At 34.2% G+C, this 12,198-nt stretch overlaps 2 protein-coding genes across 8 annotated transcripts; both read right to left on the minus strand.

Annotated features, from left to right (window-relative positions):
• Positions 1-2,602: 2,602 nt before the first annotated feature.
• LOC116347641 (dimethylaniline monooxygenase [N-oxide-forming] 5-like) lies at positions 2,603-4,647 on the minus strand. Its single transcript, XM_031778330.1, has 7 exons — positions 4,550-4,647; positions 4,206-4,486; positions 3,710-4,077; positions 3,534-3,650; positions 3,257-3,361; positions 3,017-3,183; positions 2,603-2,930 (listed from the first exon to the last, which is right to left on the minus strand). The coding sequence occupies exons 2-7, from the start codon at positions 4,463-4,465 to the stop codon at positions 2,781-2,783; spliced, it is 1,167 nt and encodes a 388-aa protein (XP_031634190.1). The 5' UTR covers positions 4,466-4,486; positions 4,550-4,647; the 3' UTR covers positions 2,603-2,780.
• A 736-nt stretch (positions 4,648-5,383) lies between these two features.
• Positions 5,384-9,994, minus strand: LOC116347640 (dimethylaniline monooxygenase [N-oxide-forming] 3-like). Of its 7 annotated transcripts, none has more exons than XM_031778326.1 (8): positions 9,980-9,994; positions 7,784-7,891; positions 7,176-7,464; positions 6,551-6,915; positions 6,356-6,478; positions 6,164-6,268; positions 5,836-6,002; positions 5,384-5,770 (listed from the first exon to the last, which is right to left on the minus strand). In XM_031778326.1, the coding sequence occupies exons 3-8, from the start codon at positions 7,433-7,435 to the stop codon at positions 5,621-5,623; spliced, it is 1,170 nt and encodes a 389-aa protein (XP_031634186.1). In that variant the 5' UTR covers positions 7,436-7,464; positions 7,784-7,891; positions 9,980-9,994; the 3' UTR covers positions 5,384-5,620. The 7 variants fall into 7 exon arrangements, with proteins under 7 accessions (XP_031634186.1, XP_031634187.1, XP_031634185.1 ...); XM_031778327.1 differs by lacking the exon at positions 9,980-9,994 and adding an exon at positions 8,128-8,258 and having other exon boundaries at positions 7,784-7,857; XM_031778325.1 differs by lacking the exon at positions 9,980-9,994 and adding an exon at positions 8,128-8,258.
• Positions 9,995-12,198: the final 2,204 nt, after the last annotated feature.

Consider the following 12,198-nt stretch of genomic DNA (forward strand, 5'->3'; position numbering starts at 1 on the left):
TATAAAAGCATTGTACGCAAATTTGCGATTGATTTTTTTGTGATGTGTGTGCCGTCATGCATTTTCGATGTCTTCTTAAACATATGTTCTCGGCGGAAAAATACTTTAAGAGGATAAGATGAGCTGATTACGAACATATTTTGCATTGAAGCATTACCGTGATTTATGACAATCGATCGATTCACGTACACTAACTAAACTCCTAACGAAATGAAATAAGACGAACATATTCACATCGCAGTCGAAAAACCCGAAATGCTTGTGATAAATTGAAAATAAAAAGTTGCATGGTATCTAGCGTGCACATGCCGAACATTTCTATTATACACGACTACGGAGAACAAGAGCTCTATTTGGCTAGATCATGGATTATATTTCGAACAAGCAGATCGAATAGAAAATGTACTTAGCCCTCGTCTTACTTTTACTTTTACGACAACCAAACGACTTTTGCCACTATTTGTGTTGGCGAATACTACACACATAGGAAGGATAAAGCGAGCGAGCTGAGAGAGAGAGAGAGAGAGAGAGGGAGAAATCTTCATCACAACCAAATTGAAGGATGATGCCGAGGTTGGCAAAGGAATAACGCGTTTGTATGATAACATAAAATCAGTTTTGTTCATAAAACGAACGAGAGAGTCAAGAGCTGAGAAAATCGCTATGGATTTAGCGTTTGAGTATGTTTGTATTGGCGGTGGTGGTAGTGGGTGCTTTTTTATTATTTCGGTGCAAATTTTGTAAACAAGCACAATTTGCCGCACTCCGAAATGCCATTGGTAAATCGGAACATTGTTTGGTTCGGCAACCAAACCGAAATCTTTGCTCATTGTCATCGTCTCCTTCGTACTTTGTTCGAGACAATGTTAAAAGCGAAGCACCCGGGAGACTTTGCTCTCTCTCTCTCTCTCTCTCTCTCTCTTTTTTCGCGTGCGCTTGAGCTTTCGCTGATGTTTGCCTGTTGTTGTGGCTTCATCGAAAATGCTATTATGATAATCATACACCATTCCAGATAAAAGTTTACATCAATCAGCATAATAATGATAAATTTTGAGATTCGGTTTTTTCTTGTCGTTTGCTCACTCCTTTTCAATGGCTTCTCGTCATTCGAATCGCATTTTTTCTCTGACGCTTGCCTCTACTGCTGCTGCTGCGTACTTTGTTGTTGCTGCCGGTTTTTTTCTTTGCCGGATATTATTTGGTTATGCAATGCCTTATGTACATAAGATGCGCTCCGCATTGAATATTACGATGAATTCGAACATCAGTTTTAAGTTGTTCGTAAATATTTTGCTTGTTGTGTTGGCAATGGTTTGAGGTATGCGGCTTTCATGTGAAAATATATGTGTTGTGGTTGCGGTCTCTTTTTTCACTCTTTCCCTCTCTCCCACTCTCGACACTGTATATATCTTTGCCATTCATTTGCGTACTTGTATTTCTTTTTGGCTTTTTTGCGGACTCATTCTTCGGCCCTTGTTAAAAATTATACAGCCAAAGTTTACTGACTGGGTGAGCAAATGGATAATGCAAATACTTCGATGTGCTTTGTGCCTTGCTCAAACACATACACACACGACTTCACTTGCTCTTTCATTGTCTAGCACCATAAAAACCATAAGTATAAGTAAATTTTGTGCCTTTAAATTTGCCTTAGTTGTTGTGTGTATACATTAAAATGTTTTATTAATAATGTACTATGCGGTACGTGTGATTTGGTGCCATGGTTTTCAAATTGAACACACAAATTGTGGTTAAACGCTTGCCATTCTCTGAATACTTTAAATACCACGGCGACTTTTGAAATTCTCATACAATTTTGCTCTCTCTCTCTCTCTCTCTCTCTCTCTCTCTCTCTCTCTCTATATATATCTCTCAGTCCGTCTTCCTTTCGAGTGCTGTTTCATTCCCTCGTTTTCAGCTAGTTTCTCAATTGGCGTCGTTTACGTTGGATTCAAAAGTTTTAAGCATTGAAAATTGTACCAGCATCACGTTTGCTGAACATCTTCAAGACGATTCGAAAATGATATCTCGCCCCGGATTCGACGTTTTAATAGATTTTCATGCACAGCGCAAGTAATTTAATTTACATAAAAAAGTTTTTTTCCTTTTGCGCAACGAATAACTTTTTGTTAAATTCGACCAGGGAATAATAATTACCGTTTTGCTCAGATATAGCCAATTGATACACAGCAACTGGAACTTACACAGCTAAAGAGATACATTCTTTTTTCTTCGTCTTAACTCTCTGTTTCCTATCTCACAGTGCGCTCTTTATACAATCGCATAAAATTTATTCGCAAACATAGCATTACAATATCCGTTTCGTAAACTGTGTCACCATTACTTTCCATGCGAAAAATTATAACAGGTAACATTGCGGTACGTCACTTTCATATAAGTCTCAGGAGAGAATTTTTGAACATTTTTTTGTGCTCCATTATAGCATTTTGCCTTCATTCACATTTCCAAATTAATCTCGTCAAATTATCAATTCCGAAATAAGCACCTTGAATTTTATCAGTTTATTTGAAAAGCATTGAAAGATCTACTATTATCACTGGATGTCACCCCGATTTTTTTTAATCAATGATGATGAAGAAAGTTTATTTTATGCTGTTCTTTAATTGAATTTTGATTTATTGGTCATTAAATTTTATTAGTATTTATTTGGGTCAAGAGATATGGATTTTCCTCGTTTGGGTAAAGAATACAAATTAACAACCAATTCCACTATCAGCTTTTGAATTTGAATTTTTTAAGTTAAATTTAACTTATGTTCATCAAATATTGATTTCCGCCAAGTATTCTTCTTGATGAGTTCCCAACAAATGAGGATATGGTCTTTGTGAGCAAATATTTGCGTCCTCCTCCATATGATCATACGATGGCAAATATATGACTCCAGTCCAGTATTTTAATGCAAAACGTGCCTATTAGGAATATTGTCGGTTGTATTTCATTTAGAGGTATTTTTGTTTAGAAATGATTGCAACAATTATAAGCTTGATGAATATACCTGCAAGTCATACATTGGATTGTGTTTGTAACAGGTAGGAATACCAACGAAAGCCATTGTAGGATGTTGGATATTTAAAATTTGCTTATACAACGGTCCAACATAAGTGCCATTGGTGACAATTCCAGAGTTTTTCGAATCCAAAAATGGATAGTCAAAAAGATAGCCTGGAAATCATCAACATTAATTGATCTACCATATAAATTCGAGTGAAATAAATGAAATAAAATGGTGAAATACCTGTTGCAAATATAACTACGGAGATTTTTGCACGAGAACCATCTTTAAATTCAACGGAATTTTTTCCGAAACGTCCTACTTCTCCTTTGAATATGACGGGTGAATCTTTCATAATTACAATAAATGCATTAAAGTAAATATCAGAATGAGAAATCAATGAATTGAAGCTCAAATCGATGTGAACTTCAACTTGTGAAATCGTTTCTTTGAGTTCATTTAACAAAAATACGAAACACACTGAGCGATTGCTCTATTTCATTAAATTATCCAATAATACCTTGAGTTTGTTTCACTGGATTACTACTGCTCTGAATAATTTTTCGAGCATGGCCGATGAGTTGACGAGTTATATCCACACCGGATGCTCCAGATCCAATAATTAGTACATCCTCACCTTGAAATCGATATTTTGTCAACATCAATTGATATATTTATATTTGTTGCATAAAATACCTGTGAATGTTTCAGGATTACGGTAGAAACGACTGTGTATTTTAAGTCCCTCGAATTTATCTATACTCCGAAAGTTTGGTATACGTGGATTAGAAGCAACACCAGAGCAAACAAAAATACGGTCATATGTATGTTTTTCCAATTGCTTATTGTCGGGCATATTCCTTACGAATACTTTCCATTCGCCGTTGGACATTAAACGAACTTTTTCAACTTTATGATGTAAAAATAATCGATTTGTTATATTGTAATACGTGGCATAGGCATGTAAGTAATTCCAGACAGCCTCACGATCTGGATACATTGCGGTGCCATCTGGAAAGACAAAGCCTGGGAATTGCATCCATTCATACGGCGTTGTTGTTTTACTGTGGGAAAATGACATAATTAATTTTTTTTTAAATTACCACATTACTTATGTAAGCTTAGTCAAAATTAACAAAAGCTGCAGAAAATTCGTTTTGTTTTTCGATAACATTTGTTCAACTGTGCATACCTTAGTTGATTATACATCGGAGTATGAATTTCAACTTCGTATTCATCAAATCCTATATCGTCTGTATAGTACCATATTCCACCAAGCTGCCCAGTCTTTTCGAAGACATCTACTATGTGTCCTTGTTCGATGGCATTTTTTGCAGCAGCTAGACCTGATGCACCGGCTCCAATTACAGCTATTTTCAAGGCTTTACATGAACTCAATGAATTCAGGACGAATGCCAAAATAATCCATCTTACTTTTGATGACACCATCATTTTATTTTCAACAATTATTACCTAGATTCAGTATGAAAATTAAAAAAAAAAATTGAAATTGAAATTAAAGAAATTATCACTTACTTGCAAAAATTATTCACAGTCAATAAGTTTTTGTACGAATTGCCTTGATATTTATACTCTTTTATATCCACGCATAGATGGTTGAGTATCAAAATTTTCCAATAACCAGATGTCAAGCCTCATAACTTTCAAAAACAAACAAATTTTTGTTTGTCTTTATCTTACGTCTATTATTCGTATCGTATATACGACGTAAACACAATGGTAACTTGAAATGAATTTGCAGCTGTTGTTTATAGCTGGAATATTCAGTTTAGAGCACTTGGAAATAACACGTGTGAAAAAAAAACTGACTATCAGTCGTGTATCATTCGTGAACTCAATTTTTTTTATCAATACCTCTAAACAGGTGTACAACCAAATTTGGCCCTTCGATAAATTTTTTGTACACTTCGGAAAAAAATGTTATACAGGATAGTAAACATCTTGTACACATGTCTGGTAGCGTCCCTCTTGAATGTCATTGATGTTATACATAAAACAACAACAAAACAGAATTGAATCGAACTCTACTGGCGAAAAAATAAATCTTTGAAAATGTCTTTCGTTGGGGACAATTTCGTACGCTCAACTCAGTTCCCATACTGGTTGATTTAGAAAGTAAATCGTTCAAAACTAAATTTAAATAAAAACGTCTTGTTTTGTACGAGACAACCATTAAGACAGTCAAAAATAGCAGGCAAACTATATAGTCAATTTTTTTGAGATGTGAATCATTCCAGTTTTTACAAATTGCCAAGATAATATCATGATTACGTGCATAATATTTCTGCAACAAATATTAGAAATGTTACGGCATTCTTCTTCAACACGTGTAATGGAAAATAAAGTCTGTTTTCACTTTTCAACATCAATAATTTCATTTTATTGCTATAGGGGGGAGACACGGGCTTTAGTATTGCTAATTTTTCTTAGTTTTTTTAGTTTTCTAGTTTGTGTCTACTCCCTAGATTGCGTATATATCAACGTAATGAATACAAAGATTTGATTTGAAATTTTTCATTATCAAGATAAACAAATATCATCATTTCATAAATTTGGCTTTACTGAATTGATTTTAACTCGTTCTTATCAAATATCCAATTCATCAAAGTATTGCGCTTGATAAAGTCCCAATTTATGAGGATGATTTCTATTTGCTACTCTATTTGCGTCCTCCATCATGTGATCAATCGATGGCAATTGCTTGACTCCAGTCCAGAATTTTAATGCAAAACGTGCCTATTATCAAAAGTATCACTTTTATTTTTAAAAAAATGTGAAAATGATAAGATCAATAAATTTACCTGCAAGTCATACATTGGATTTTGTCTGACACAGGTGGGGATACCGACAAAAGCCATTGTAGGATTTTCAATGTTTAAAATTTGCCTATACAACGGCGCAACATAAACTCCATTTGTGACAATTCCGGAGTTTGTTGAATCCAAAAATGGATAATCAAAAAGATAGCCTGAAAAACATCGATGCGTAGTGAAATCTACCACAAGTGGAAATTATTACCAATGTTCAGCGCTGAGATTCAACGATACCATTCCGAACGTATTACTACTTTTCTGGCATTTTCAAGACGCTTGTAGTGAACAAGTAAATTAATATAATCTAATTAAATACCTGTTGCGAAGATAACTACGGAGATTTTTTCCCAGGAACCATCTTTAAATTTAACTGCATTTTTTCCAAAACGTCGTACTTCACCCTTAAATATGATGATTGAACCTTTTTTCCATAATGCAATATAATTTTAAATAAATACATTGAAATCAAGAGCGGAATGAAAAATCAATCCAAGAATCAATCACATACCAGGTGATGCCGTTGGAGCAATGGTAGAATGCGTGCTTTTCACTACTTTCCGAGCAACGCCTTTAAGTTGACGAGTAATATCCAAACTCGATGCTCCTGAACCGATGATTAGTACATTTTTGCCTTGAAATTCCATATTTTGTCAACATCAATTGATATAAATTCAAGTTTATTTAATATACTTCATTATAATACCTCTAAATGTTTCAGGTTCACGGTAGAAACGACTGTGTATTTTAAGTCCTTCGAATAAATTTAAATCTCTAAAGGTTGGTATACGTGGATTAGAAGCAACACCAGAGCAAATAAAAATATGGTCATATGTATGTTTTTCCAATTGCTTATTGTCGGGCATATTCTTTACGAATACTTCCCATTCGCCGTTGGACATTAAACGAACATTTTCAACTTTACGATGTAAAAATAATCGATTTGTTATGTTGTAATACGTGGCATAGGCGTGCAAGTAATTCCAGACACTTTCACGATCTGGATGCGTTTCTGTTTCGCATTGGAAGTCAAAGCCCGGAAACTCCATCCATTCACACGGTGTTGTAGCGCTGTTTGAAATTAATACAATTTGCATAAAATTTGAAGTTCTTTTCTACGTTACAAATTTTGTTGAATTAAATTACTGCAACTATTGTTACACTCTGGTATTTTTATGGATTATTTGCTAATCGTGTTGTTAATGTCTAATAAACTCAAAATCTAAAAGCTATTCTGTAACTTGATTAATGAAAGCTTACATTATATAAGGTTAAGCAACTCAAATGTTTACTTCAAAATCGATAATATCTGTTAAAATGTGTATGTGTACCTTAGTTGCTTATACATCGGAGTATGAATTTCAACATCGTATTCATCGAATCCGACATCGTCTGTATAGTACCATATTCCACCAAGCTGTCCGGTCTTTTCGAAGACATCTACTATGTGTCCTTGTTCGATGGCATTTTTTGCAGCAGCTAGACCTGATGCACCGGCTCCAATTACAGCTATTTTCAAGGATTTACATGAACTCAATGAATTCAGAACGAATGCCAAAATAATCCATCTTCCTTTTGACGAAACCATCATTCTGTTTTCTATAATAAACACTATATTGACTTGGGTGTAGAAAAGCAAAAAAATTAAGATTAAAATAAAAGAAATGTTAATTACGGGCAAGGAAGAAAATAAGAATAGCTCGCAATGATTACATTTTCATACGAAATGGATGGATATTTATACTATTTTAAAAGTTCAATTGCTTCTAGCTAGGGGTCCAAAAGGTCAGATTATCCCCCCTGAAGAACAGATTTGAAAACACTTTCCAAAAAATTGAGATTCATATCTTTTAATTTCGAAAGCAAAGACCTTTTTTGGGTCTTCCATTCTATGACACCCGATTACCTCCTCGGATGTTTCGAAACCGTTTGAACTTACCTCCCACTCTGTCTTCTTGGATTGCCAACTCCACTCGCTATTATGTTACACGTTTTAAAACGTTTTATTCAGAGCTGCAAAAGAGTTCCTTGTTGAAAAATGTTCTTACTAAAAAAAAAAACCTGTTTAAATCATCAATACAATATTAGTTCGATTTATCTAGAAACTAATATTCCTCAATAATAATATTGTTCAGATTCATCGAGAAATCAATATTTTTTAACAATTAGGTATGAAATGACTCGATATTTATACTGTTTTTGTAACACGTGTAAAATACTGAAAATTATGAAGATATCAATCATCAACGCTTAAAACGTTGTACATTGCTTCTCCAAAATTACCTCCACAATTTTTTTATACTCTACTTAGTTTGCCAAGTTTAAAAGTTATGACGTTATAGGTTTTGAAAGCAAACACAATTTCAGATGTATCCACAGCTGTAAACGTGTTCCAAATTGATATACGTATTTAGTTCGTAACATTAAACTTCTTGGCGATTCGAGATATGATATTCAAAATATTTTTTAATTTACGATAGTAAAAAAGGCATTTATTTGAGAAGACTTTCAAGTCTTCAAGAAGAAATGCGTTACGACTACAAAGTTCTTGAATATATCAAAGTCTATGCCATTGACTTTCCACTTGAATTACACTATTCTGCAATTATTACCTTTTTACATCCAAAAAATAATAAAAACCATTTTAAATTTGAAGGCAAAGTTCGAAGTTGGAAGCTGGAACTAGATGGGTAAATGATGTTAACATATTTTCAAATATATATTTGTTTTTTTTTTTTTAATTTAAAAGTACATTTCTCCCAAAATTCCTTTCTTCAATTCGGAGCAAATATGTTCTCTTTCATTTTTCGGAATGATGTTATATTTTTTTTTTACAAAGAACAGATAAAGAAACTTGAATAGAAAATGATACCGATTTGAATTCTCGTCGTGTATTCAACGAAATGTTACACGCATAATATGAGACGACCGTGGCCGTGACACTTTGAATCATTTAAAGTCACATACAATTTACACGTCGCGACTATCTATTTTTTGTATGAGTAAATCATATACTTTAAAATGAAAGCATAAAAAATACATTGATGATCTGTATATGAAATCGGGAACCAAGGAATCAAATGAATTTTTGCCTTGAAATGTTGTTGTTAGCTGTTATTTGCCATATTCTATCCGGTGCGTACATAAAGTTAGTATCAGTGACATGCAGAAGAAGAAGAAGAAGATGAAAAACAGGAGGACGAAAATGAAAAGATTATTTCCCAATGTCGAATGCCGGAGGTAATATCGAGTGCCAAGGTATTAGATGAGATGATGAAGCCTTAAATTATGGTTGTTTGGTTGTTCACAGAGTGGATTGATTTGCACCGCGTTTGTGCACTCATTCACATTCTGAAAATTGTGTGTGTAATGTGCTAACAGAAAATGTATACTCAGACCGTTGTGCTCCGAATGAGGCCGCAAATAGCTACATAATGTGTATATAAATACGCAGAGAGAGAGAGAGCACACGCATGTTCAGGTTAGCATATAATAATAATAACAGCATATCGGGTACACAAGACAGAAAGAGAGAGAGAACGCCGAAAAATGTTAAATGAAAAGCAGGCAAATATTTACATATTATGCCTGATATTTCGCGACAGTTCATGCTTGTACGATGTTGATATTGAGCGCCATACACACATCACGACAGCACACTGTGCAGGAAAACGGAAAAAGTAAGATATCCGACATCATCATTATCTGCTTTGCTTTGCAACGCATTCTACCGAGTCATTCTTATCGCAAGCGAATTGCCAAGACTCGGTTCCCTGTTTCAGCAACGGCAACAGATCCATGCTTATATATATATATCCATTCTTTACTCATAAGCCCAAGAGCTCATTCCATTTCGAATAACATTGTTCCCACACTAATGGAGTCTCCACCAACACCATCATCATCACAGTGCCGGGCCTTCTCGAAAAACCTACTTCTTGTCACACGCTGCACAGAATACACGCGTCAAACCAAATTCATTTAGTACTACTTTAAATTACGCTTTTGTTAGATCATTATGTCAAACACTTTATTCTACATGCTTTTGCAATATCACCGAAATTACATGGCACCAAGTGCACGAACAAACTTAAATCTTTGTATTTGTATACGCCCATTTGAAAAAAAAACTCACCGAAAACACCACACATTCTACGATGAAAATGCAAAATATCAACCACCACCAACAAACAAACAACAAATTAAATGGAATTTTTTTTAAAAGAGAATTTCACCCAGGCATAAGCACATTGTCACACGCATTTCAAGGCCACTCTCATTCGAATCGCAAATGCTGTTTCATTCTCCTCCCTTAACATTTTAGTGCCGTGCATAATATTATAATGATTTCTCGTTTTTTCTCATTTGCCCTCGTTCAAAGCTATATACTTAAATGACATACGCAATTAAATTTTATATTCGATGAGAATCAAATGATTATCTAGCAAGCACTAAATTGAAATAAAAAGTTGAACGAAACGCCAAGTTTGAACGCCAATTTCTCTCTCTCGCTTTCTCTCTCTGTCTTCGTTAAAAGTTCAAGTGTTTGTTGTATTTAGCATTATGCTATTATAAAATTTGTTGCACAAAAAAGCGTGAACCGATGAAAAATGTCAAACCCACGCACAGCTGATCACTTCATATACTTAAATTTAATCGCACTCATTGAAACAATGCATTTTTGCTTGACAATTTCTATTGATGTTATCGACTAAATGAGAACCAGTAATTTGCAAAGTAATTAATTCAATTTTTTCTATTTTCTGATTTCCATTCTCGAAATGTAAAGATTAGCGGAAAGACGAGGAGCCAACTGTAGTAATTAGTTGTTCCTGCAATATTAACTTTGTAATTTCACTTTTTTTTTCAAAAAAGTAAAAAAAAAGGTTTAGTCCATTTTTGTGTAAAATCTTGAAAAGGACTTTTTGATTCTACTCGGATCAAAATATATTAGAGGGAGAGAATTGTGGTCAAAAAACCCTAGCAAATCGAAATAATCTCTGCTTATCGGATAATCGGGACCCTTCAGTCTTGACCTATGACATTGTAACTGAAATGTGTGGTTCTCCAATGGTTCAATTAAAGTATGATCTGTTATAAATAAATGATTTTCAAGTAAGCAAAATCGTTTACATATGTAGTATTCCAAAATTTACATTCTTTTACTACAAAACAATGGATATAGCTTTTTCGCATATTTGAATATAACATAGAATAACATCCTTAGTTAGAATAACATCCTTGCACCACCAAAACTTGGCTCACTTCAAAGCATAAGATTGATTGATGTGCCGTTCCATACATTTCATGTTACATTATAATCGTATGGATTTTATTTTGTCATATGACATTTTTTTATTTGTAGCTCGTGGCCTACGAGTAGTATGTGGTTAGTACTACTAGCAGAAGGCAAAATGAGAAAATCATTGAAATGCATTTAAATATGACAGCTCGGCTCGACTGACAACCACCGTAGAAAGTTCGTGAAAAGGCAATCAGTTGAGTGGGTATAACAGTGTTTAGATTGTGCCCCAGAATCATGGAATGCATTTGCGTTTGATGATTTTTTTAAATAAAAGATATATAAAGTGGTCGTCAATTCACTTGACTTTATTTATGGCATATTTTTGTGTGTAATAGTAAAAATGTCAGAAGCACATCACGTTTGGAGTGATAGGTGTTTGCGTATGACAACAGTCGTTTTCGATTGAGGTTCGCACCTGCGGAAATGTCGACAAGATGATTGAACGCACATTTCATGCAGTCTTCATATCACTCCCATCGAATTTCCATCGTCCGTAAGAAGGAAATGAAAAGCACAATAATTCAAGTATTGAACGCATATCTGCAGCGAAAAAAAAATATCCGGAGAGAGATTAATCGAATAGAACATAGCGGGTGATTGTCAATTCTGTGTTACACGCGAAGGTAGACGAGAGTGAAAAAATGTAAATCTGCATTAAGATGTCAAGTTACGATAATACTTCGTATCTGATGATTGAATATGCCATTAGTTCGACTTTGACAAATATGATACGCTTTTCCCATAGTGAATATCTGTATTACATGGCAATACCATAGTTTAATGACATTCAAAAGACAAATTTTCAAGCTCGTTGAATGAACACTGACGGAAAAAGAAAAAAAAACATTCCAATGATATTTATGACAAGGGGAAATAGCGGAAAAGTTATGTTACCAACCAAAAAAAGTTATTACCGATTTGCATATAGACCAAGCATTTGAAGTCAAAGTGAAAAGATTTTTTTTTATTGAAATGATGTTGACGCCCAAGAAAGAGTTTTTTGCCCCTGGATTTAGGCGATTTCACATCTTCATTTTGCTTCATCTTCT

Source organism: Contarinia nasturtii, unplaced genomic scaffold (genome assembly GCF_009176525.2).
Source record: "Contarinia nasturtii isolate CC-2019 unplaced genomic scaffold, AAFC_CNas_1.1 Cnas_scaffold_1964, whole genome shotgun sequence".
Taxonomy (NCBI): domain Eukaryota; kingdom Metazoa; phylum Arthropoda; class Insecta; order Diptera; family Cecidomyiidae; genus Contarinia; species Contarinia nasturtii.